Source organism: Hemitrygon akajei, unplaced genomic scaffold, assembly GCF_048418815.1.
Source record: "Hemitrygon akajei unplaced genomic scaffold, sHemAka1.3 Scf000071, whole genome shotgun sequence".
In the NCBI taxonomy this organism is placed as follows: Eukaryota; Metazoa; Chordata; class Chondrichthyes; order Myliobatiformes; family Dasyatidae; genus Hemitrygon; species Hemitrygon akajei.
In genome coordinates, this window is record NW_027331957.1 from 1,217,640 (window position 1) to 1,245,332 (window position 27,693).

Below are 27,693 nucleotides of genomic sequence, written 5' to 3' on the forward strand. Positions count from 1 at the left end.
GTCCTCGACAGAATGGACGAGAGCGAGACTTACATGAATGTGAAGTTCACAAAAACGGACTCACAGTTTCCTTCCCGAGGTGAGTGGGGCAGAGGCACGAAGGGAGGGAGTTTCAATCTACGTCTGACCCCGAGGGTGTGTGTTTGGGACTGTAGGTAAGGAGTTTCACTCAGTGTCTGATCCCGGGAGTGTGTGATGTGACGGTGCGGAGGGAGATTCACTCTGTGTCTGACCCAGGGAGTGTGTGATGGGACGGTGTGGAGGGAGCTTCACTATGTGTCTGACCCGGGAGTGTGTGATGGGACGGTGTAGAGGGAGATTCACACTCTGTCTGACCCCGGGAGCGTGTGATGGGACGGTGTGGAGGGAGATTCACTCTGTGTCTGACCTGGGCGTGTGTGATGGGACGGTGTGGAGGGACATTCACTCTGTGTCTGACCCGGGAGTGTGTGATGGGACGGTGTGGACGGAGATTCACTCAGTGTCTAACCCCGGGAGTGTGTGATGTGACGGTGCGGAGGGAGATTCACTCTGTGTCTGACCCCGGGAGTGTGTGATGGGACGGTGTGGAGTGAGATTCACTCTGTGTCTAACCCCGGGAGTGTGTAAAGGGCTGTACGGAAGGAGCTTCACTATGTGTCTGACCCGGGAGTGTGTGATGGGATGTTGTGGAGGGAGATTCACTCTGTGTCGGACCCCGGGAGTGTGTGATGGGATGGTGTGGAGGGAGATTCACTCTGTGTCTGACCCCGGGAGTGTGTGATGGGATGTTGTGGAGGGAGATTCACTCTGTGTCTGACCCCGGAGTGTGTGATGGGATGTTCTGGAGGGAGATTCACTCTGTGTCGGACTCCGGGAGTGTGTGATGGGATGGTGTGGAGGGAGATTCACTCTGTGTCTGACCCCGGGAGTGTGTGATGGGATGTTGTGGAGGGAGATTCACTCTGTGTCTGACCCCGGGAGTGTGTGATGGGATGTTGTGGAGGGAGATTCACTCTGTGTCTGACCCCGGGACTGTGTGATGGGACGGTGTGGAGGGAGATTCACTCTGTGTCTGTCCCAGGGAGTGTGTGATTGGACGGTGTGGATGGAGAATCACTCTGTGTCTGACCCCGCGTGTGCGTGATGGGATGGCGCTGAGGGAGATTGACTCGTTGTAGACCGCGTGTGTGTGTGATAGGAGTGTGCGGGGGGAGATTCATTCCGGGACTAACTTCGCAATTCAGTAATGGAATGGTGTGGAGGGAGCTTCTCCCTCGGTCTGGGTCAGGATAAGCTGATGGGACGGTGTGGAGAGCGCATCACTCTGTCTGACCCGTAGAACTATAGAACATTACAGCACGGAACAGGCCCTTTGGCCCTTCCTGGCTGTGCAGAACTGTTATTCTTCCTGGTCCCACTGACCTGCACCGAGACATGATCCCTCCAAACCCCTCTCATCCGTATACCTGTCCAAGATTTTCTTAAAGGTTAAAAGTAAGCCCACATTTACCACTTCGTCTGACAGCTCATTCCACACTCCCACCACTCTCTGTGTTAAGAAGCCCGCCCCCCCCCCCCAGTGCTCCCTTTAAACATTTCCACCTTCACACTTGATCCATGTCCTTTTTTTCCTCTCCCCTGGCCTCAGTGGAAAAAGCCTACTTGCATTCATTCTATCTATACCCATCATATTTTTATACACCTCTATCAAATCACCCCTCATTCTCCTACGCTCCAGGGAAGGACGTGTGTGATGGGAGGGTGCGGGGGGAGATTCATTCTGGGACTAACTTCGCAAATCAGCAATGGAATGGTGTGGAGGCTGGTTCTCCTTCTGACTTGGTCAGGATAAGCTGATGGGACGGTGTGGAGAGCGCATCACTCTGTCTGACCCGTAGAAACCATAGAACATTACAGCACAGAAACAGGCCCTTTGGCCCTTCTTGGATGTGCAGAACTGTTATTCTTCCTGGTCCCATTGACCTGCACCGAGACATGATCCCTCCAAACCCCTCTCATTCCATATACCTGCCCAAGATTTTCTTAAAGGTTAAAAGTAAGCCCTATCACCCTCCTATTCAACCTTTCTCTGTAACTCAGTTTCTCAAGTCCCGGCAATATCCTTGTAAACTTCCTTTGCACTCTTTCAACCATATTAATATCCTTCCTGCAATTAGGTGACCCAAAACGGCACACAACACTCCAAATTCGGCCTCACCAATGCCTTATACAACCACACCATTACATTCCAACTCTTATACTCAGTACTTTGATTTATAAAGGCCAATGTACCAAAAGCTCTCTTTATGACCATATCCACCTGTGACGCCACTTTTAGGGGATTTTGTATCTGTATTCCTAGTTCCCTCTCTTTTACTGCACTCCTCAGTGCCCTACCATTTACCTTGTATGTTCAACCCCTTCCATCTGCCATTTTTCAGCTACTTTTCCAGCTGGATCAAATCCCTATGCAAGCTTTGAAAACCTTCATCACTATCCACTGCACCTCCAATCTTTGCATCATATGTAAATATGCTGATCCAATTTACCACGTTTTCAGCCAGATCATTGATATAGATGACAAATAAAAATTGACCCAACACTGAACCCTGGGCACACCACTAGTCACGGGCCTCCACTCAGAGAAGTGGAGTTCTACTACCTCTCTTCTACAACCACTCTCTGGCTTCTCCCATTGAGTCAATGTCTAATCCGATTTACCACCTCTCCATGTATACCTAGTGTCTGAATCTTCCTAACTAACCTCCCATGCGGGACCTTGTCAAAGGCCTTTCTGATATCCAGGCAGAAAACGCTCCACTGCCTTTCCTTCATCCACTTTCCTGGTAACCTCCTCGAACAATTCTAATAGATTGGTTAAACATGACCTACCACGTACAAAGCCGTTGACTCTCCCGAATTAGTCTCAGTCTGTCCAAATACTTGTAGATCCTATCTCTCAGTACTCATTCCAATAAGTTACCTACTACCTACATCATTCCTACCGGCCTATAATTTCCCGGATTACCTTTAGAGCCCTTTTTAAACAACGGAACAACATGAGCTATTCTCCAATCCTCCGGAACCTCCCCCGTAGATCCCATCATTTTAAATATATCTCCCGCACTGTAATTTCAGCATAGTTTCCTTCAACGTCCGATGAATACCCTGTCAAGTCCTGGGGATTTATCTACTCCTATTTACCTCAAGATAACAAGGACCTCCTCCTCTTCAATCTGTACAGGTTCCATGACCGCGCTACTTGTTTGCCTTATTTACATTGACTACATGCCAGTTTCCTTAGTTAATGCCGACGCAAAAAAAAAAAATAAACAAACAAACAAACAGCATTTTTAGCTGTCCCCCATTTCTTTTTGGTTCAATACATAGACGTCCATTCGAATCTTCAAGAGGAGAATTTTTATCACTTACTATCCTTCTGCTTGACTGCCAAAGCAAACCCTTGTCTTTTTTTAGCCCTCCTGATTTCATTCATAAATATTTTATTTGCAACTTTTATACTCCTCAAGCACGTTGATTCCTCTTTGTGTCCTTTCCATGCTATATATATATATCTTTTCTTCTTTATCAAAGTTCCAATATCCCTTGAAAACCGAGGATCCTTGTTCTTATTCACTTTGTCTTTAATCCTGACAGGAACATACAAATTCTGCACTCTCAAAAATTCTCCTTTGAAGGCCTCCCATTTACCAATCTCATCCTTGCCAGAGAACAACCTGTCCCAATCAACGCTTTTTAGATGCTTTCTCATTTCTTCAAATTTGGCATTTTTCCGGATTAGAACCTCTACCGGAGGACCTGATCTATCAGTATCCATGATCAAGTTGAAACTAATGTTGTTATGATCACTGGAATCAAAGTGTTCCCCTACAGACGGTTCCGTCACCTGTCCCTAACTCGTTTCCTAATAAGAGATCTAATATTGCATCCTAGCTAGTTTGTATATTGGTTTAGAATCTTTCCTCAGCACATTTTACAAATCGAAACCGTCTAGACCTTAAACAGTTTGGGAATCCCAATCAATATGTGGAAGATTAAAATCCCCACCTGTCACAGTTTTATGATTCCTGCAGTTGTCTGGTATGTCACTTCAGATTTGCTCCTCCAATGCTCTATTGGGTGGTCTACAATACAACCCATTAATGTGGTTATACCTCAGCTCAACCCATATGGCCTCGGTGGACAAGCCCTATAATCTGTCCTACCTGAGCACTGCTGTAATATTTTACCTGACTAGCAATGCCCCCTCCCACACTTCATCCCTCTGCCTCTATCACGTCTGAAACATCGGAACCCTGGAACATTGAGTTGGCAGTCCTGCCCCTCCTGTAGCCAAGTTTTACTAATGGCTGTAGTGCCGTAATTTCTTGTGTCAATCTACGCCAGCAGCTCGTCTGCCTTCCCCACAATACTCCCTGCATTGAAACAGACACAGCTCAGGAGATTATTACCACAATGGACAACCCTTCTAGTTGTTACTTTGCAAAATAATTTAGCATCATTTGTTTTCACCCCCCGCTCCACTATCGTCACGGGCACTCTGGCTCCCATCCCCCTGCCAATCTAGTTTAAACCCTCTCCAATAGCACTATCAAATCTCCCTGCAAGGATCTTGCTCCCCTTTTAGTTTAGGTGTAACCCGTCTCTCTTGTACAGGTCCCAAATGCCCCAGATGGTTCGATTCCTTTCCTGTTCGATTGCATTTTTCCTAGAGCAGGACGATCAAATACTGAATAACGTACTCCTTGTGCGGCCTTACCGATGTCCTGTACAACTGCAACACGGCCTCCCGGTTCCTGCACTCAGTGCCCTGATCGGTGAAGACCTGCGCGTCAGACGCTTTCTTATACCGCCTTGTCTGCCTGTGACAACCACTTTCTGGCAACCGTGTTCCTGCACCGTGTGTCCTCTCTGTTCTACAACAAACCTCAGGGTTCCTCCCCAACACTGTGAATGTCCGACCTTAGCTTGACATATAGGATAGTTCGCACTTAACCGATCTAAATTGGTTTTGCTCCTCTTGACCCACTTTCCCCAGCTAATCGGGATCCAACTGCAAGAGATAACTGTCTGCACTGTTTATCACGCCACTAACCTTTTCTGTCGTATGTAAGCTGACCGACCTCATCTTGTTTAAATGGTCGATATAGTTGACAATGATGACTGGTCCCACCATCGAACGCCTGGTGAACACCACTAGTGACGGGATTTCAGTCTGTGAAACGAACTTCAACCCTAATCCTTTGCTCCTCACGCAAAGCCAATTCTGTATTCAGTCAGCCATCCCTCACTGCGCCGCGCAACATTTTCCAGAGCAGTTTACCATCTGGGACGTTGTTAAAATCTGTGTACATTGCATCTACCATCCTGATTTGATCCGTCCTCCGCAAACAAATTCATGAGACAGATCTCCTTGGGTACCATATCATCCTCCAGAATAGACAACCATCTGGGCCTGGTTAATATTTGTTCCATGTTGGGTACATCTACTACCCGTGCCTGCCCTGTCTTCTCCGGTAAAATCAGCCCTCAGCTCACCCATGAGTCTCTCACCATCTAGAATCTCCCTGCCTCTTCTATCTTCCACCCGCCCTCCCTTTCCATCTCCTTCCCTCTATCTGTGATCCGTTACTTCTCCGTCTCTCCAACCCTCTCTTCCATCTTCCAAGTGATCGGCATTCAGGACCTGATGTTAATGTCAGCGTGTACTATGCCTCCAATCTGCATAAATCAGTCAGTCAAATCTCCTTGGGCCCCACACTATTATACAGAGTAGCTTACAAAGTGGAAACATAAAATGCCTTATTGATTTCCCATGACGTTAAGTCTAAACTCCCTACCCTCACGACCCACCTTTGTTCCTCACTCAAAACAGAGAAACCGCTCCAACGAGTTTGTTAAACATGCCTTACCACGGACAAAGCCATGTTGACTCTCCTCAATAATTCCCTGTCTATCAAAATATTTGTAGATCCTATCTCTTAGTACTTCTTCCAATTATTTACCTACCACCGCCGTCAAACTTACCTGTCTATAATTTACAGGATTACTTTAGAGTCTTAAAAAAAACAACGAACAACATGAGCTATCCTCTGGCACCTCAGCCGCGATACCGACATTTTAAATATTCTGTCAGGGCCCCTAAAATTTCAACACTTGTTAAAGTCAGCATACAAATCCCCATAAATCAGTTAAATCCTCTTGGGCCGCACACCATTATACAGAGTAGCTTACAAGTTGAAACATAACATGCCTTATTTAGTTCCCAAAACGTCACGTCCAACCTCCCTGCTCTCACGACCCACCCCAGTTCCTCTCTCAAAATAGAGAAACCGCCCCGCCCGTGACCGCAAGAAGCTGCAGAGCTCTGTGGACGCAGCTGAGAACAGCTCCGAAACCAGAGTCCCCTCCATGAACTCTGACTGCACTCCCTGCTGCCTCGGGAAAGCAGACAGCTTCACCAAAAATCCACCTCCAAACACCCTCACCCATCTCTTTTCTGCACCAACCCCGTGGAAAGGAAGATACGAAAGCATTGTCACCAGAACATAGATATTTACAGCACATAACAAGCCTTTCGGCCCACAGAGTTGTTGCGAGCATCTTACTACTGTAGAGATTGCCTAGAAATTCCCTAGCAGCAGGACCATCGTATATCCAATGTGAAAAATTAACAAAGTTTCAAACGATAATATAACGACGAGTAAGTTTAGTAAGGGGAAATATGAAGTTCTCAGACAGGAACTTGGAAGCATAGATTGGGAACAGATGCTCTCAAGGAAATGTACAGGAGAAATGTGACAAATCTTCAGGGAATATTTGCGTGGTCTAGTTACGTTCCAATTAGACACGGTAAGTATGATACTGTACAGGAACCGTGGTGTACAAATGCTGTTGAGAATCCAGTCAAGAAGTAAAGAAAACCTTACGGAAGTTAAAAAACAAAACTAGGTAACGATAGATATTTAGAAGACTGTAAGGCTAGCAGGAAGGAGCTTAAATATGAAATTAAGAGAGCCACAAGAGGCCCTGTAAAGACTTTGGCGAGCAGGATTAACGAAAACCCCAAGGCACTCTACAAGTTTGTGAAGAGGATAAGAGGTAATAGTATAGGACCAATCGAACGTGACAGCTGAAAAGAGTGCATGGAGCGGTAGTAGACAGCCGAGATACTTAATGAATACTTTGGTCCAGTATTCACTATGGAAAAGGATCTTGGCGTTTGTAGCGACGTCTTTCAGTTGGTTGAAAGGTTTGAGCATTTGGACATTAAGAAAGAGGATGTGCTGGTGCCTTTGGAAAGCATCAAGCTGGATGTAGTCATTGGGACCGGATGAGATGTACCCTGGCTATTGTGGAAGGCGAAGGACGAGATTGCTGAGCCTCTAGCAATGATCCTTGCATCATCAAGGGATACTAGGGATATTCCGGAGGATTGGAGTTTTGCAGATGTCGTTCCCTTAATCTAGAAAGCGAGTAGAAATTGCCCAGGGATTAAAGGCCTGTGAGTTTTACTTCATTGATTGGTAGGCTGATGGAGTAGAACCTGAGAAGCAGGATTTATGAACATTTGGAAAGGCGTAATATGATTAGGAATAGTCAGCATGGCATTGGCAAACGCAGGTAGTGCCTTACGAGCCTGACTGAATTTTTTTGAGGATTTGACTAAACATATTGATGAAGGTAGAGCCGTAGATGTAGTATATATGGATTTAGCTAGGAATTTGATAAGGTAACCCACGTAAGGTGTTTTTGAGAAAATCAGGAGGCATAGGGTTCAGAATTGGCTGGCCCACTGAAGGAAAAGTGTGGTTATAGACTCGGTGACCAGTGGTGTGCCTCAGGGATCTGTTCTGGTACACCTTCACTTAGTGATTTATAATAAATGACCTGGATGAGGAAGCGGAGGGATGGGTTAGTAAGTTTGCTGATGACACATCGGTTGGAGGTATTGTTCATAGTGTGGACGGCTGTCAGAGGTTACAACGGGACATTGATAGGATGCAATGCTGGGCTGAGAAGAGGCAGATATAGTTCAACAGAGATAAAAGTGAAGTGGTTCATTTTGGTAGGTCAAATATGATGGCAGAATATAGGATTAATGGTAAGACTCTGGGCAGTGTGGGGTTCAAAGGGATCCTGGGGTCCGAGTCCATAGGATGCAAACAGTAGCTGTGCAGGTTGACTCTGTGGTTAAGAAGGCGTATGCTGGATTGGTCTTCATCAATCGTGAAATTGAATTTAGGAGCTGAGCGGTAATGTTGCAGCTGTAGGGACCATGGTCAGGCCTCACTAAGGGAAGGATGTGGAAGCCATAGAAAGGGTGCAGAGAGAATTTATAAGAATGTAGCCTGGATTGTGGAGCATGTCTTATGAGAATAGGCTGAGTGAACTTGGCCTTTTCTCCTTGGAGCGACGGAGGATGAGAGGTGACCTGATAGAGGTTTATAAGATGACGAGAGGCATTAATCGTGTGGATAGTTAGAGGCATTTTCCCAGGGCGTTCTGTGACGGCAAGAAACTGCAGAGCGCTGTGGACACAGCTGAACACAGATCGGAAACCAGCCTGCACTCCTTGAACTCTGTCTGAACTCTGTCTCTGCCTGATGTCTCAGTAACGCAGCCAGCTTCATCATAGAACCTCCACCAGCCACCCCGGACATTCTATCTTCCACCTCCCCCCCCCCCCCGCCATTGGCGGGAAGGTGCGAATGCATGCTTCACCTGGGCAAAGGACAGCTTCTACACCACTGTTATCAGACTATTGAACGGTCCACTACTACAATAGGGTGTACTATTCACCTCATAATCTGCCTCTTCGTGACCCTTGCACCTTCTAGTCTGCCTGCAATTCTCTTTCTTTCTGTTACTGTGTCACTTTATTCTGCATTCAGTGATTGATTCAACCTGTTCTACTCCCATGATGTACTCTCACTATATCTGGATGCAGCTGACCTCTCCTGTCTGTGATGTATGTGAATGATCTGAATAAAAATGCAGATGGGGGGGGGGAGGTGTTTTTAAGTTTGCAGATGATACGGATTTGGGCGGTGCCGTTGATCTGCGAAGAATTCAGTGGGACATGGATCAGATTGTGATGTGGGTTGGAGAAATGGCGGATGAAGTTTAACCCAGATAAACCTAAAATCTTGCACCTTGTTCGTTCAGATGCTAAGATAACACCATAGAAACCATAAGATTTAGGAGCAGAAGTAGGCAATTCTGCCCATCGAGTCTGCTTCGCCATTCTATCTTGGGCTGATCTACTTTATCCAGTCATCCCCATTCCCCTGCATTCACCCCATACCCTTTGATGCCCTGGCTTATCAAAAACCTATCTATCTCTGTTTTAAATACACCCAATGACTTAGCCGCTCGCAGCAAAAAAACAAAACAAAAAACAGAGATTTATCTCCCTCGGACTAAAGTAATTACTCCGCATCTCAGTTCTAAAAGGACCTGCTTCAATCCTGAAGTCGTGCCCTCTTGTCCTAGAGTCCCTTTCAATGGGTAATAACTTTTCCATATCTAATCTGTTCAGGCCTTTTAACATTTGGAATGCCTCTATTTGATCCCCCCTCATTTTCCTGAACTTCAGGGAATACAGCCCAAGAGCTGCCAGACGTTCCTCATAAGGTAACCCTTTCATTACTGGAATCATTCACGTGAATCTTCAGTGAAACTTCTCCAAAGTCAATATATCCTTTCTAAAATAAGGAGCTCAAAACTCCACACAGAGGTGTATACTATACCACTGGAAATTAATGCCAACATTGCATTCGCCTTCTATTCAGTCGACAACCTGCAGGTTAACCTTCAGAGTATCTTGCACAAGGACGCCGAAATCTCTTTAAATCTCTACAATTTGAGTTCTCACCCAATCGAAATGAAAGGCTTCACAATTATTGGTTCCACCACAGTGAATAACCATACACTTTCCAACATTATATTTCATTTGCCACTTCTTTGGCCATTCCCCCCAAACTAAGTCTCTCTACAGGTTATCTGCTTCCTCAACAGAACCTTTCGCAACCTATTCTTATATCATCGGCAAATTTTACCGTCATCCAAATCATTGGCATACATCGGAAGAAGTAACGGTCCCAACAGCGACCCCTGTGGAACTCCAGTAGTAATCGGCAGCCGCCATAATAGGATGCCAACCAGCCAATGCTCCGCCCACGCTAGTAATATCCCTGTAATTCCACGGGCTCTTATCTTGCTCAGCAGTCTCATGTGCGGCACCTTGTCAAAGACCTTCTGAAGATGTAGCCATTTTTTAAAGCCAAGACCCTAAACAGTGTTGATCACTAAAGGGATCTTGGCTTCCAATCTCATTGCTCATGGCTATGCTTTCTGATAGCGTGATCAGGAAGGCGGATATCATGCTTCCCATTAACATTTGTGGCACTGAGTGCAAATTAGGAAGTTATGTTGCAACTTAAAACAATCTAACCGGTACGAAACCCACCCGGTCATAGGTAGAACGTTCAAACTCCTGGCCGCCGTCGGTGAAATTGAACCCGGTCTCTGGTACTGCAAACCACCACCTTACCTACATCTCCTCCTCTTGAAAGGAGCCACGAAACAAAGAAACTCAAATGAGCGATAGAATCCCCACAACATGCTCATCCCCACAAAGCCGTCATAGACCCGATGAGAAAATAGTACAAAGCTTGGAAACAATCATACAACCACGAAGAGTAATAACACAACACTCTCTCATCAATTCTCGCTGGCGCCCTCAGTCCGTTTCCTTCTCTGTCCCAGTTTTTCCTCCCCTCTCTCTACCCCACTCTCCCTCAGTTTCGCTATCTCTCTCACACTTCTCCCACACTTTATCCCTCTTATCCTTCGCCACCCACTCTCCCATTCCCTCCTGTCCTCCCTCCGCCATTCTGTTCCACGTTCCAGTCTCTCACCCTCGTTCCATTCTTCCAACAATCCCTTCTCCCAGACTTTCCCGCTCACTTCTCCTTCATCACTTTCTCTCTCTGCCTGACAGCCCTCTCTCTCCCTCTCCCACTCTCTTCCCTTCTCTCTGTCCAGCATTCTCTACCGGTCGCTCTAGCTTCTGTTTCTCCCCCTCCCTCGCAGTATCTCTCTCTGTCTTTCAGACGGCCTGAACTCCACCTACTCTCTGCTAAAGCTTGGGAAAACCGAACTTCGCATCGATGAGGATGAAGATGCTCCCATCGCCTTGGGGCCCGCAGAACTGTCAGTGGCTGCACAGGCAGGTCAGAGTTCACATTAATGACATCACTCTGAAGTGGTCACGTGTTTTACGCGCAAGTATTCAAGTTTTAATGCATCTGGTTCGACCACTTCCTCTGACAGCTCGTTCCACAGACGGAAAATTGTCTGGGTGAAAAAAGAGATGTCAGTCTTGTCCCCAGTTAACTTAGAAACATAGAATAGTACAGCACATTACAGGCCGTTCGGCCCACAATGTTATGCTGACCCTCAGACCCTGCGTCCCATATAACCACCCACCTTAAATTCCTCCACATACCAGTCGAGTAGTCTCTGAAACTTCACTAGTGTGTCTGTCTCCACCACTGACTCAGGCAGTGCATTCCACGCACCAACCACTCTCTGAGTAAAAAACTTCTTCTAATATCCCCCTTGAACTTCCATCCCCTTAACGTAAAGCCATGTCCTCTTGTACTGAGCAGTGGTGCCCTCCGGAAGAGGCGCTGGCTGTCCACACTGTCCATTCCTCTTAATATCTTGTACACCTCTATCATGACTCCTCTCTTCCTCCTTCTCTCCAGAGAGTAAAGCCATAGCTTCCTTAATCTCTGATCATAATGCCTACCCTTTAAACCAGGCAGCATCCTGGTAAATATCCTCTGTACCCTTTCCAATGTTTCCTCATCCTTCCTATAGTGAGGCGACCAGAACTGGACAACACTCCATATGCTTATCTACCTGTGATGCAACTTTCTGGGATCTGAGGCATGTACCCCCAGATCCCTCTGTTCCTCCACACTACCATGTATCCTGACATTTAATTTGCAATCTGCCTTGGAGATTGTCCTTCCAAATTGTACTACCTCACACTTCTCCGGGTTGAACTCCATTTGCCACTTTTCAGCCCACTTCTGCATCCTATCAATGTCTCTCTGCAATCTTCGACAATCCTCTACACTATCTGCAACACCACCAACATTTGTGTCGTCTGCAAAATTTGCCAACACACCCTTCTAGCCCCACATCCAGGTCGTTCATAAAAATCACGAAAAGTAGAGGTCCCAGAACAGATCCTTCTTTGACACCACGAGGCACAACCCTCCAATCTGAATGTACTCTGTCCATTACAACCCTCTGCCTTCTGCAGGCAAGCCAAATCTGAATCCACCTGGCCAAAACTCCCTGGATCCCATGCCTTCTGACTTTCAGAATAAGCCTACCATGTGGAACCTTGTCAAATGCCTTACTAAAATCCATGTAGATCACATCCACTGCACTACCCTCATCTATATGCCTGGTCACCTCCTCAAATAACTCTATCAGGCTTGTTAGGCACAATCTGCCCTTCACAAAGCCATGCTGACTGTCCAGTTGCATCATCTACTGCTATCAAGTTATCCCTGAGAGCTTCGGTCCTGGATTATCCAAGCTGTGAGAAAAAATGACTGTGTGCATTCACCGTGGATGTGGTTTTATACAACTCTATAAGATCACCTCTGCGCTCCGAGGCATAAAGTCCAAAAGTGCCTGACTTAATTCCATAAATCAGTCCCTGAACTATCCTCGTTCATGTCCTCTGCACTGTCGCTAACTCAGTGGCGTCTTATCCAGAGAAGGACGTCGGCAAGGAAACACTCTACTCAAAATGTGGCTTCACTAACGTCTTGTACAATTCCAATGCGACCTTCCTACTCCTGTACTCATTGACCTGACAGAAAAAGGGCGGCGCGTCAGACACCTTCTTCACCGCCCTGTCTACTGTGACTCCACTTTCAGAGAACTGTGTACCTATACCCCTGAGTCCTTCTGTTCTACAACACTCTCCACGGTCCCTGTCTATCTGTGACTCCACTTTCAGAGAACCGTGTACCTATACCCCGGGTCCCTCTGCTCGACAACACTCCACAGGATCCCTGTCTATGTGTGTCTCCACTTTTAGGAAACTGTACCTCTAGCCCTGGGTACATACGTTCGATAACATTTCCCAAGTTTCCTCCTGTTGACCGTGTAAGTTTTACGCTGATGTTTGTCCTCCTGAAATACGATAGATCGAAATAAATTGCATGTGCTCCTGCTCGGCCGACTTACCCGGCTAATCGAGATCCTTCTGTAAGAGATAACTGCCTTCACTGTTTAAACCGCCATCAACGTTAATGTCGTCTGCAAACTTACCTACCGCGTATTGTATAAACTGCTATAAATGGTCGATCGAGTTGACAAAGATCAATGGTCCCACCACCGACCACCCGTGAACACCGCTAGTGATGGGCTCCCAGTCTGACAGATGGACTGCAACCCTAAACTTTGTATCCTATCTCCGAGCCGGATCAGCCGGATCAGCCATCCCCCAGAACGGTATACCATATGGGGTCTTGTTAAAATCTCGATCTGAGCAGTCCTCCTCAATCAAATTGGTCAAACAGATCTCCTTGGGTTCTCCTTGTTCAAGCCTCTGTACGGTACATCTACTATCAATTTCTGGTCTGTCCTCTACAGTCAAATCAGCCCGACAAATCTACCTGGGTCTCACCCCACCTGTCATCTCCTTCCGACTTCTTTCTACTACTCTCCCTATCTTTCCCTCTCCAGCCCAGTCTCACCGCTCCATTCCTTCTCGGTCGCTCTCTGCATTCCTCTCTCTCTCATCTTCCAGATTGATCTACCATCTGGGATCTAGATACGGGACTTGTCAAGCGTCCATTATAGCTATCAATCAGGACATATCAGTCAGTCAAATTCCCCAGGGTCCCACACCATCACACCTCGTCTACCAAGTGAAAAAAAAATAAATGTTTTATTTTTTCCCTGCTCACCATGTCTATTACCCTGTTCTCATGAAACGTCCTGGTTCCTCACAAAAAATATAAACACTGCTCTGCACATGACCGCTGGAAACTGCAGAGCGTTGTGGAAAGAGCTGAGCCCAGCTCCGAAACCAGCCTCCCCTCCATGAACTCTTTCTACACATACTGCTGTTTCGATAAAGCACCCAGCGTCATCAAAGGTCCCCGGACATTCTGTCTTCTGCTCCCTCCCATCGGAGGGAAAATGCGAAAGCATGTATCAGGAGGCTCAAGGACAGCTTCTACACGACAGTAATCAGACTATTGAACGGACCCCTAATACGATAAGATGTGCTCTTGACATCAAATCTTCCTCTTCGCGGCTCTTGAAACTTATAGTCTGTCTGCACTACAATTTCTCTGTAATTTTGATACTTTATTCTGCATTCTGTGATTGCGTAACCTTGTTCTACTCCAATGAAGTGACCTGTGTCTATGGATGTGGGTGGAATCTCTCCTGTCTGTGATGTATATATGATAGATAGATAGATAGATAGATAGATAGATAGATAGATAGATAGATAGATAGATAGATAGATAGATAGATAGATAGATAGATAGATAGATAGATAGATAGATAGATAGATACTTTATTCATCCCCATGGGGAAATTCAACTTTTTTTCCAATGTCCCATACACTTGTTGTAGCAAAACTAATAATATACAATACTTAACTCAGTAAAAAATATGATATGCATCTAAATCACTATCTCAAAAAGCATTAATAATAGCTTTTAAAAAGTTCTTACGTCCTGGCGGTTTAAGTTAAGTTAAGTTAAGTCCTGGATTACTTCTAATTATCTGGATAGACAGGGTCTGATTAGTAACAGTAAACAGGATTTGTGAGTGGAAGTTCATGTTTGACAAATCTTGTTGAATTGTTTTTGGAAAGGTTACTAGGAAAGTTGACGATAGTGAAGCAGTGGATGTTGTCTGTATGGACTTCAGTAAGTAATTGACAAGGTTCCAAACGGAAGCGTAGTTAGGAAGGTTCAACTGTGTGGTATTAATATTGAAGTAGTAAAATTTATTCAGCAGTGGCTGGGTGAGAGATGCCAGAGCGTAGTGGTGGATAACTGTTTGTCAGTTTGGAGGCCGGTGACTAGTGGTGTGCCTCAGGGATCTGTATTAGGTCCAATGTTGTTTCTCATATACATTAATGATCTGGATGATGGGGTGGTAAATTGGATTTGTAAGTATGCAAACGATATTTTAAAAAATGGCGTTGTGGAGAGTGAAGCAAGTTTTCAAAGCTTGCAGGGAGATTTGGGCCAGTTAGAAATGTGTGCTGAAAGATAGCAGATGGAGTATAATACTGATAGGTTTGAGGTGCTAAATTTTGATAGGACTAATCAAAATAGGACATACCTGGTAAATGGTAGGGCATTGAGGAATGCAGTAGAACAGAGTGATCTAGGAATAATGGTGCACAGTTCCCTGAAGGTGGAATCTCATGTGGATAGGGTGGTGAAGAAAGCTTTTTGTTTGCTGGCCTTTATAAATCACAGCATTGAGTATAGGATTTGGGATGTAATGTTAAAATTGTACAAGGCATTGGTGAGGAAAAAAATCGAGTATTGTGCACAGTTCTGGTCACCGAACTATAGGAAAGATGTCAACAAAATAGAGAGAGTACAGAGGAGATTTACGAGAATGTTACCTGCGTTTCAGCACCTAAGTTACAAAGAAAGTTTGAACAAGTCAGGCCTTTATTCTTTGGATCGTAGAAGGTTGAGGGGGGACTTGATAGAGGTATTTAAAATTATGAGAGGTATAGATAGAGTTGACGTGGATAGGTTTATATATATATATATATATATATATGAACGATCTGGACGAAAATGTAGATGTGTGGTTTGGTATGTTTGCGGATGATACATTGATGTGTGTTGTGTTCGTTTAGAGGATCTGCAAAGAATTCCATAGGACATGGATCGGTTTCTGATATGGGATGGAGGAATGGCAGATGGTGTTTAAGCAGGACAAATGTAAAATGTTGCACCGTGGTAGTCGAAATGCTCAGAGATAACACAAGCTCATAAGAATTACAGAGGGTATAATTCATAAATGTGAAATGTCTAACACCAGAAGGAATGCATCCTGAAAAGTGTTGCCGGCCGAAGGGCCTGCCCCTGTGCTGTTCTGGCTGGTATACAATGCAGGATGTTATAAACACACACAAGGCCTTGTTAAATGTCCAGGTTCTCACTGGTCTTAGCCGCAGACAGCAGAGGTCCCAGTGCGGATCCGTGGGTAACACCACCAGTCATGGACGTCCGCCGGCCTCTGTGTTCTGTGGACAAGCCAGTACGGAAACCAAATTCTCAATTCACTGTAAACCCCAGTCATCAAAATCTTGTGAATGGATCTCCCATGATAAAGACTTTGTCAAAGGCCCGTCTACAGTCAACACTTTATCTCTCCTTTGAAATGCGTGATCAACCCGTGATCCCTTTCCCTGTCGACAGTTAAGAGTTCTGTCGTTAACTGTCTCCTGTCCCTTCACATTTAACGCCCCAAAGGAAAATACCTCACACTTCCCTGAGCTAAACTCCGTTTGCCATTTTCCACCCAGATCTACAACTGATCCATACCCCACCGAATCTATTGGCGATATTCCGCACTGTTCACAACACCACCAATCTCTGTGTCTTCTGAGATTTTACAACCATCCATCTCTATTTTCACCCAGGACAATTACACACATCACAAACACCGGATGGTCCGGTTGTAGTTGTATACCATTTCCCGCCATCTTTCCCCTTTTTTTCTCAAAATATATTTTGTTTTATTTTTTATTGTAAATCATTTCGGAACAGGCACTTCCGGCCATTCAGGACGCGCTGCTCAACAATTCTCCGAATTATTCCGTTTTCTAATGACTGTTCAATTTAGAATGGACTGTGGGAGGAAACCAGAGCGCCCGGGGGAAATACACTCGCTCGTGGGGAGAAATTGGAAGCTCCTTGCAGGCAGCGGCGGGAATTGAACCCATGTCGCTGGTACTGTAAAGCGCTGCTCTAAACATCACGTGCCGTACCCCTCTTCTCCCTGCCAGCAGCCACAAAACAAGGAAACACAATGGTGTCCGCGAAGATCCCCACAACATGATAATCCACACAAGACCGGCATTTATCTCATGCGTGAAAAAGGAACAAAGCGGGCAAACAATAATACAGCTACGAAAAATAATAAACCCGTGACAATCTCTCATTCCGCTGTTTCGCACCCCCTCTCTCGCGCTCCATTGACTCTTCCCCCTCTCTCTCCCACTTTTTTTTCTCCCCTCACTCCCCCTCTCTTCCCCACTCTTTCGCTGTCTCTCTCGCACATCACACTCACACTCACACATCACTCATAACATCGCTTCCTCTTCTCACGCGGCCATTCCCTGTCTCCATTCTCTTCCCGTTTTCCTTCCCACCATTCTCTCACATTTTCCTCCCATCGCTCCCCTTTCACTCTCACCATCTTCTCCTTCTGTTTATCTGAATGGTCCCTCCACAGGTCCCCATAAACAGGAGCCGAACGGGAACATCGGGAATAGACCGGACCGTAAGACCTGCCTCCTCTGCCTAGTTACGTTCGTCCTCGTCGCGATAGTGGTCGGCCTGTCGATGCATGGTGAGTCGAACGGACTCCGGTTGGAGTCAGACAGTAAACTAACGGTGTGGAATGAAACGTGAGTGTAAAACCTCACAACGACACGGACTCGCCGGTCAACCTGTCACAACACGTCCCTCACCATGACACTGACATGTACCTCACCGTGAAACTGTCACGCCCCGCACGGTGAATCTGACACTACCCTCACCTTGGCAGGGACACAGCTCCCACCATGACACCATTACGTCCACACCGTGACACCGACTCCCATCTCACCGTGAATAATATTAAACTCTGAATCCAGACTTTCAATTCCCCGTGGATCCCATGTATCATAATCTTCTGTTAAGCTTCCCCTGACGGACCCGGTCAAAAAACCACGGCTCCAACTTAATCGATCACATTCGGGAGAGGTGACAAAATCTCGGGAATCAGAGAGACGCTTGTCAGCCCGGGGAAGTCAAGGTTTTGGACTCTCAGCGATGAGGCTCAATGTAACTGGGATTGAGAGAGGGTGGGGGTGATCGTGGTGGAAGGTGAGACCGCGGCTGGTGGGTGGAAGGGAGTTCCAGTGGGGGACACGGCTGAATTCACCCTCACACTGAAAGAGAACATGGGAAATGGATCGAACCGGAGGATCTGCCTACTCCGCCTCGTTCCGTCCGCCATTATCGTGATTGTTGCCGGGCTCTCGATCCATGGTGAGCCGAACGGGCTCCAAATGGAGGTAGATTGTAAATAAATTGTTTTTGTAAAACACCATAGGGACACCCATACCCCTTTACTGTGACACTGAGACACCACTCACTGTGACATCTATAAGCTCCTCAACCTGAACCGTCCAGCTCCGCACCGTGACAAGGACTCACGCTTCACTGTAACACCCCTTACCGAGACGGTATCACCCCTCAACATAACACCGATGCACCGCTCACTGAGGCAATTACCCTCACCTCACCCTGACACAGGTAAACCCCTCACCGCGATAGTGACTTCGAAATTCACATAAAAACCTACGTATTACACCCCGTGACGTCGATGCACACCTCAGCGTGACACTGTCACACCCACCGTCGCCATGACTTGCCTCTCACCGTGACACAGACACACCCCTCTCAGTGAGACCAGCACACCCCACACCATGAGACAGATACTCCACCCACCGTGACATCTCCACGCTCCTCACTCTGAGATTTCTCACGCCGCGACATCGAGAAGCACTTCATTGTGACCCGGCACAACTCGGGCCAGGACACCTAAACACCTGTCACAGTGACACCGACACGTTCCTCACCGCAACTCGGATTGACCGACAGGATACTTATGCAGACCCCCATTGTAACATGAACTAAATCTACATCGGGACATTGATATACCCCTCAGCGTGACATAGACACGCCTCTCATTTCCCCCGGGATTACCCAATTTCCCTCGGGATCAATATTTTTGCCTCTCTGTCTCAAGGTGGCGCCGCCGCCTCTCACTGTGCCACCAGCACATTCTTCACTGTGACACCCTTCACCGTGATACTGACACAACACTCTCTGTGACACGTTCAGTAGCGTGACGCTGACTCACGTGACACTGTAAACGCTAAACATCCTTCGCCATCTCTCTCAGTGTCACTGATTCGTCATTCCAAGGAAAACTGCCACCGAAACTACCAAGCTGATCTCCGTCACCAGTTCACTGAGATGGAAGCGAAGTACAGATCTGTCAACGAAACCAAGGCTCAAATCTGTGAATTGTTTAACAGCAGAAGAGGTGAGGCATCATTCCCCTCTTTCACCCGCTCCTCATCACAGGGCAGTCATGGAGAGAGGAAGCGTCACTCTGTGTTTGACATCGGGTGTGTGTTATGAGATGGTGTGGAGGATCATTCACTCTGTGCTTGACCCGGTGAGTTTGTTATGGGGCTGCGTGGAGGATATCTGTCCCCTGGTGTGTTTTGGCACTGTGGAGAGAGCGTTTCACTCTGAATCCGGGAGGATTCGACGGGACGGTGCAGCGGGGGCTTCGCTATGTGTCTGGATCCGTGACTGTGTGATGGGATCGTGGAGAGATAGCTTCCGTCTGTGTCTGACCCCGGGAGTGTGTGATGGGACAGTGTGGAGGGAGATTCACTCTGTGTCTGACCCCGGGAGTGTGTGATGGGACGGTGTGGAGGGAGCTTCACTCTGGTTCTAACAAACGGTTTGTGTACTGGGATGGTCTGATGGGAGCATCACTCTGTGTCCAACCCGAGGATTGGGTGATGCGACGAAGTGGAGGCAGCTTCACTCTGTGTCTGACCCCGGGAGTGTGTGATGGTACGGTGTGGAGGGAGATCCTCTTTGAGTCTGGCCCCCGGAGTGTGTGATGGGACGGTGTGGAGTGAGATTCACTCTGTGTCTGTCCCGGGATTGTGTGATGCTACGGTGTGTAGGGATCCCTACTTCCGGCGGATGCAGTGGATGGATGTACGGGATTCATTGTTACTTGTTCGGAATTTTCAGAGCAAATTTGTCAAGGGACCGGTGAGGAACGTGCTTCATTTTGTATTTGACCAGTTGTGTGTGATGGGACGGTGAGGTGGGATCCTGTTTATGTGTCTGACACTCAGCGGATGTAATGAACGGTACGCCGGAATATTCACTGCTTCTTGTTCCTAATTTGCAGAGCAAGCGTCTTCCCAGGACTGGATCAGAAATAAAGGCGGCTGTTATTTTATATCCACATTTCACATTTCCTACGATGAAGCGAAGCAGTATTGTTCGAAATCTGATTCTAAACTTATTGAAATAAATTCAGCAGAAGAAGAGGTACATGTCAGATCGACGGAAGATATCTCCACACCAGAGTGAATCTCCCTCCACACCATCACATCACACACTCTCGTGGTCGGAAACAGAGATCTCCCTCCATACGGTCTCATTCACACACTCCCGGGATCAGACAGAGTGTTGCTCCCTCCACACCGTCCCATTACACACTCCCGGGGTCAGACACAGAGTGAATTTCCCTCCATACCGTTCCATTACTTATACCCGGGGTCAGACACAGAGTGAATCCCCCTCCACACCGTCTCATCACACACTCCCGGTGTCAGAAACAGAGTGAAGCTCCGTCCACACCGTCTCATTATACACTCCCGGAGTCAGACACAGAGTGAAGCTCCCTCGACACCGTCCCATTACACACTCCCGGGGTCAGACACAGAGTGAATTTCCCTCGAAACCTTTCCATTACATATTCCCCAGGTCAGACACAGAGTGAATCCCCTTCCACACTGTCTCATCACACACTCCCAGTGTCAGAAACAGAGTGAAGCTCCCTCCACACCGTCCCATCACACACTCCCGGGATCAGACACAGAGCAAATCTCCCTCCACACCGTCCCATCACACAGTCCAGGAGTCAGACACAGAGTGAATCTCCCTCCACAACATCCCATCACACACTCCAGGGGTCAGCCACAGAGTGAATCTCCCTCCACACCGTCCCATCACCCACTCCCGGGATCAGACACAGAGTGAATCCCCCTCCGCACCGTGCTATCACATTCTCCTGTGGTGAGACACAGAATCAATCTCCTTCAACACCCTCCCTTCACATTCTCCTGGGGTCAGACAAAAAGGGACGCTCCTTAAATTTTGCTCGAATTCAGTCATTCATGATAGCAATTTAATTTCACAGAAGTTTGTTGACAAAGCTGTCCGCGACCAAGGTACTTCATACTGGATTGGAAAATGCAAAGACGGGTGAGTTTTGCGATCTTGCAAGTTTCTGAGAAGAAAGTGGGTCATCGGATTGATACAGATTGCGACAAGCGAGTGGGCAGTGGATTTATTTTGGGGACTGGCACAGGCTGCGGGAAGGTTGTGTGCAGTGGGATTAGTTTGTGCTCAGGCAATATGCCTAAAGGGAGAGGGTATTAGAATGAGTTTGTGGACAGACAAGGCTGTGGGGAGAGAATGGGCAATCGGGGCATTTTGGAGACAGAGAAAGTTCTGCGGTGAGAGAATGGGCAATTGGATTTATTAAGAGATCGACACGGGCTGTTGGTAGAGAGTGTGCAGTGAAATTAAAATAACCATATAAGCATATAACAATTACAACACGGAAACAGGCTGTCCCAGCCCTTCTACTCCGTGCCGAAATGTTATTCTCACCTAGACCCTCCTACCTGCACTCAGCCCATAACCCTCTATTCCATTCCTGTCCATATACCTATCTATATTATTTTAAATGACAAAATCGAACCGGCCTCTACTACTTTTACTGGAAGCTCGTTCCACACAGCTACCACTCTCTGAGTAAAGATGTTCCTCCTCGTGTTGCCCCTAAACATTTGCCCCCTAACTCTCAACTCATGTCCTCTTGTTTGAATCTCCTCTACACCTAATGGAAAAAGGCAATCTACGTCAACTCTATCTATCCCCCGCATAATTTTAAATACCTCTATCATGTCCCCTATCAACCTTCTGCGCTCCAAAGATTTAAGACCTAACTTGTTCAACCTTTCTCTGTTACTTAGGTGCTGAAACCCAGGCAACATTCCAGTAAATCTCCTCTGTACTCTCTCTATTATGTTGACATCTTTCCCATAATTCGGTGACAGAATTATACACAAAACTCCAAATTTAGCCTCACCAATGCCTTGGTTAATTTTGACATTACATCCCAACTCCTATACTCATTAACCTATCCACATGAGATTCCACCTTCAGGGAACTATGTACCATCATTCCTAAATCACCCTGTTCCACTGCATTCCTCTATGTCCTACGGTTTACCATGTATGTGCTACTTTGATGAGTACTACCAAAATGCAGCACCTCACTCTTATCATCATTAAACTCCATCTGCCATCCTCCAGCCCACTCTTCCAGCTGGCCTAAATTTCTCTGCAAGCTTTGAAAACATACTTCATTATCCACAACGGCCCTTATCTTAGCATCATCAGCATACTTACTAATCCAATTTATCACCCCATCATTCAGATCATTAAAATATATGAGAAACAACTTTGGACCCAGTACAGATCCCTGAGGCATACCACTAGTCACCGGCCTCCAACCGGACAAACAGTTATCCGCCATTGCACTCTGGCATCTCCCATCCAGCCACTGTGGAATCCATTTTACTACTTCAATATTAATACCTAACAATTGAACCTTTCACACTAACCATCCGTGCGGAACCTTGTCAAATGCCTTACTGAAGTCCATATAGACAATATCCACTGTTTTACCCTCGTCAACGTTCCTAGTATCCTCTTCAAAAAACTCAATAAGTATTATCAAACATGACCGTCCACGCACAAATCCATATTAACTTCTCCTAACCAGACCCTGTCTATCCAGATTATTATGCATACCATTTTTAAGACTACTTTCCTTTAATTTACCCACCACTGACGTCAAACTAGCAAACCGATAATGGCTTGGTTTACTCATAGTTTCCTTTTTAAACATGAGCAAGACGCCAATCCTCCGGCTCCATCCCCGTTTCTAATGACCTTTCAAATATTTCTCTCAGAGCCCCTGTTATTTCTATACTAACATCCCTCAAGGTCCTAAGCAATAACTTGTCAAGATGCGGAAACTTATCCACTTTTACATTCTTTAAAAGCTCCAGTACTTACTCTTTTTTAATCATCATAGTTTCCATAACTACCCTATTTGTTTGCCTTACCTTATACAATTCAGTATCCTTCTCCTTAGTGAATACCGATGAAAAGAAATTGTTCAAAATCTTCCCTATCTCTTTTGCCTCCACACATAGCTGTCCTCTCTGATTCTCTAACGGACCAATTTTATCCTTCACTATCCTTTTGCTATTAATATAGCTGTAGAAACCCTTTGGATTTACTTTCACCTTACTTGCTAAAGCAACTTTATATCTTCATTTACCTTACTAATTTCTTTCTTAAGTTTCTTTTTACATTCTTTATATTCCTCGAGCACCTCAGTTACTCCATGCTGCTTATGTTCATTGTAGATATCTCTCTTTTTCCGACCCAGGTTTCCAATATCCCTTAAAAACCATGGCTCTCTCAAAATTTTAAACTTTCCTTTCGAACTAAAAGGAATATAAAGTTTCTGTACCCTCAATTTTTCAACTTTAAGTGACCTCCATTTCTCTATTACATCCTTCCCGTCAAACACATTGTCCCAGTTCACTGCTTCTATATCCATTCGCATCTGCTCAAAGTTAGCCTTTCTCAAAGTTTGCCTTTCTCCAATCAAAAATCTCGACTCTGGCTTCAGACCTAACCTTCTCCATAATTATATTGAAACTAATGATATTGTCATCACTGGACTCGAAGTGATCATCAAATCATACCTCCGTCATGTGACCTATCTCATTCCCGAACAGCAGACCAACACTGCCTCTTCTCTGGTTGGTACGTTTATGTATTGCTGCATAAACTATCCTGCATACATTCTACAAACTCCAAACCATCCAGCCCTTTTACAGAATGGGCTCCCCAGTCTATGTGTGGAAAATTATAAACTCCTACAATCACAACCTTGTGCTTACTACAAATATCTGCTACCTCCTTTCAAATTTGCTCTTCCAATTTTCGCTCTACATTAGCTGGTCTGGAATTATTACTGCTCCTTTCCCATTCCTCAATTCCAAATGGTCTCCCTAGACCATATATGTCAAACTCAAGGCCCGCGGTGGAATTATCTTTGGCCGGCGAGATAATATCTAATTACTATTAAAGGTGGCCCCAGTAATCGAAGCGCCTATGGCGTATGATATGGCTAATGCTGAGTTTATTCAGGTAGCAAGTTTTCAGGTTTTTTAGTGTTTATTCGGCAGTCTTGCTCGGCAGTCTTCTTCATAAGAAACGGAATTTGTAAAGTGAAACACCTTGTAGTTATAGCAGAGACGGAGACACATGAGAACAGGCTGAAAAAACGGACGCAACGAAAGCTGCGTTCGCACGCGTCCGACTGATCCGGCCCGCATGAAGCTGCATTTTGCTCAATCCGGCCCGTGACCTAAAATGAGTTTGACACCCCTGCCCTAGACGAACGCTCTAATCTATCCTGCCTATCCACAGCAGTTATATTTTCTCTGACAAGCAATGCAACACTTCCCTCTCTTGCCTTCCGATTCTATCACAACTGAAGCAACGGAATCCACGAATATGTAGTTGCCAATCACACCCCTCCTGAAACGATTTTCACTAATTGCTACAACATCATATTTCCATGCTCTAAGCTCACCCACCTTTCCTATAATGCTCCTAGCATTAAGGCAGATGCATTTAAGAAACTCTCCACCTCTTCCTCTCTGTTTATCCCTAACGGTGCAAACAACATTATTAGCTTTTTTTTCCTTCTCCCCTTCATCTTCGGTCTGAGCGCACAGCTTCTCTATCACCTGCCTATCCCCCCCTCACACACTGTCTACTAACTTTCTCTATTTGTGAACTATCCTCCTCTCTCCTAATCTCTTGAAATTGATTCCCACCATCAACAATTATAGTTTAAAGCATCCCCAGTAGCCTTAGCAAATCTCCCGTCCAGTGTATTTGTCCATCTAGGATTCAATATAACTCGTCCTTTTTGTACAGGTCACACCTGCCCCAGAAGAGGTCCCAGTGATCCAGAAACTTGAATCCCTGCCCCCTGCTCCAATCCCTCAGCCACGCATTTATCCTCCACCTCTTCCATTCCTACTCTCACTGTCGTGTGGTACAGGCAGTAATCCCGTGATTACTATCTTTGCGATCCTTCTTCTCAAATCCCTTCCTAACTCCCTATTTTCTCCTTTCAGGACTACTTCCCTTTTCCTCCCTTTTCCATCGGTACATATATGGACCACAAACTCGGGCTCCTCCCCCTCCCACTTCAGGATATCCTGGTCGCGAATAGGAACATTCCGGAACCTGGAACCAGTGAGACAATCTACCATCCTGGTCTCCTGACAGCGTCCACAGAATCGCCAATCTGACCCTCTAACTATCGAGTCCCCTATTACACTGCCTTCCTCTTCCTTTCGCTACACTTCTGAGCTACAGGGCCAGACTCTGCGTCGGTGGCACGGCCACTGCCGTTTCCCCCAGTTAGGCTCCCCCCACCCCCCACCAACAGTACTCAACAGGAGTACTTATTGTCAAGGGTTCAGCCACTGGGGTACTCTCTAGTATCTGATTCGCCCTCTTCCCTCTCCTAACCGTGACTCACCTGTCTGCCTCCCGTGGCCCTGGTGTGACCACCTGCCGGTAACTCATCTCTATCATCTCCTCCCTGTCCATGACCAGAGGAAGGTCATCGAGCGACAGCTCCAGTTCCCTAACACGGTCCCTTAGGAGCTGCAGCTCAGCGCACCTTGGCGCAGATGTACATGTCCGTAGGCTAGGAGACTCTAGTACCTCCCACATCCCACAAGCTGCCCTCACACTCATAACTCCCCCTTTCCTCAAATAACGGAAAAAAATTAAAAACGAAACCTACTTTGCCTCGCCCGTTTCTCTTTAAGCACTTTGAGACAAAGCTCTTAAGCCTTCACTCTACTCCAGGCTCACTCCGCTACCCGCAAAACGACACTGCCTGCTGTATAAGGCTGTGTTATTTTCAATCTTCCCAGCTTCACTGCCCAACGTCACACGCCTGCGCAGTCTCGCCTCTCTCAACTCCGATGAGAAGAAGAAAAAAATCAAAATGGCTCTCGCCGAACTCCCGTTCTGATCCTCAGACTATCGTCTCCAAATGTGTGAACTGACATGGGCTGTGGGAAGAGAGTGCGAAGGGGGAGTCTTTTGGTGGTTGACACAGATCTTAATGGAAAGGCTAGGCATTGGGATTATTTTGGGGACTCGCACGGGAACTTGAGGTGAGAGTGGGAAGTGCAAGTATTTTAGGGACCAGCACGGGGCCGTGGGGAGAGAGTGGAGCTATGGAGCTCTTTTGGGAACTGACCCAGGTTATATGAGAGAGTGAGGTAGTGGTAGTACTTTGGGGCCTGGCACATGTCTGTGCGGAGAGAATGAGGGAGGGGTGTACTTTGGGGACAGACACAGATCTGTGGGGAGAGAATAGTTCAGTGGGAGTACTCTGGGGACTGAGACACGTCCGTGGGGAGAGCATGCGAAGCGGGAGATGGTTTAGTGATTGACACAGGTCTCTAAGAGTGTTGAGCAGTGTGATTAATTCGGGGACCGGCACGGGATTGTAGGGAGAGAGTCAGGCAGTGGGTGTAGTTTAGATTGACATTGATCTGTGGGACGGGAGCGGTGAGTCTGAGTACTTGGGCAGAAAACACAGGCCGGTGTGGAGAGACAGTAAAGAAGTGGGAGCATTTTGAGGACTGACATGGGGCCTTGGAAGACACTGGCGCTGTGGGAATGATTTGGGGACTGACACGGGCCTGTGAGGAGAATGTTGGGTACAGTTATTATTCTGGTCTCTGACACCGATCTGTGGGTAGAGAGTGGGGCAAGGGATTACTTTGATTACTGACACGGGGCTGCCGGGAGAGAGTGGGTCAGTGGAAGTATTCTGGAGACTGACACAGGGCTGTGCTGGGAAAGCGGGGTTGTGGGAGAAGTTGGGGTGCCACAGGTTGATGGCGATGGAGGGATTCAGTGGTTTTGGGGAATGACTGCTTGAGGCGTTATAATTGTTAACCCCTCTTTGACAGGAAAGTCTCTTCGAATGTCGTGTACAGGATGTACGGTGGAGACCCCGAATGCGGTGTATGTTCATATGACTTTGAGAATAAAGCTTGCAGTCAGGTTCGTTATCGCTTCATCTGTGAGAAGTCTGCAGCTTTGTGCCCGGATATTTCTGAAAAGCTCCAGGATCTCTGTCAACAACCAGTGGGACCGAGTTGAATATAATGATAAACCCTCTTTCTCCCCCATTTTTCTTAACCACTCGCACTACCCCTTCCGCGCCGCTGCCCCTCAACCTTACCCTATTCTCCTCTTCCCTTCTATCGCAATCTTACTCAACATTTTGCTCTCTCTTTAACCCCGTCAGTATAAAGTCTCACTCTCATCCCTGTCTTGTCTCGCCTTCTCTGTTTCATCCCCGTTTTCCTCAC

General features: G+C 46.6%; 1 protein-coding gene across 2 annotated transcripts; it reads left to right on the forward strand.

Moving 5' to 3' along the window:
* On the forward strand, positions 1-27,693 carry LOC140722191 (C-type lectin domain family 9 member A-like). 2 transcript variants are annotated; one of them, XM_073036982.1, is made up of 7 exons: positions 1-79; positions 11,121-11,240; positions 17,548-17,664; positions 19,267-19,410; positions 20,305-20,447; positions 21,322-21,386; positions 27,289-27,684. In XM_073036982.1, exons 1-7 carry the CDS (start codon positions 13-15, stop codon positions 27,479-27,481), a joined length of 849 nt encoding a protein of 282 aa, XP_072893083.1. In that variant the 5' UTR covers positions 1-12; the 3' UTR covers positions 27,482-27,684. The 2 variants fall into 2 exon arrangements, with proteins under 2 accessions (XP_072893083.1, XP_072893084.1); XM_073036983.1 differs by lacking the exon at positions 19,267-19,410 and having other exon boundaries at positions 27,289-27,693.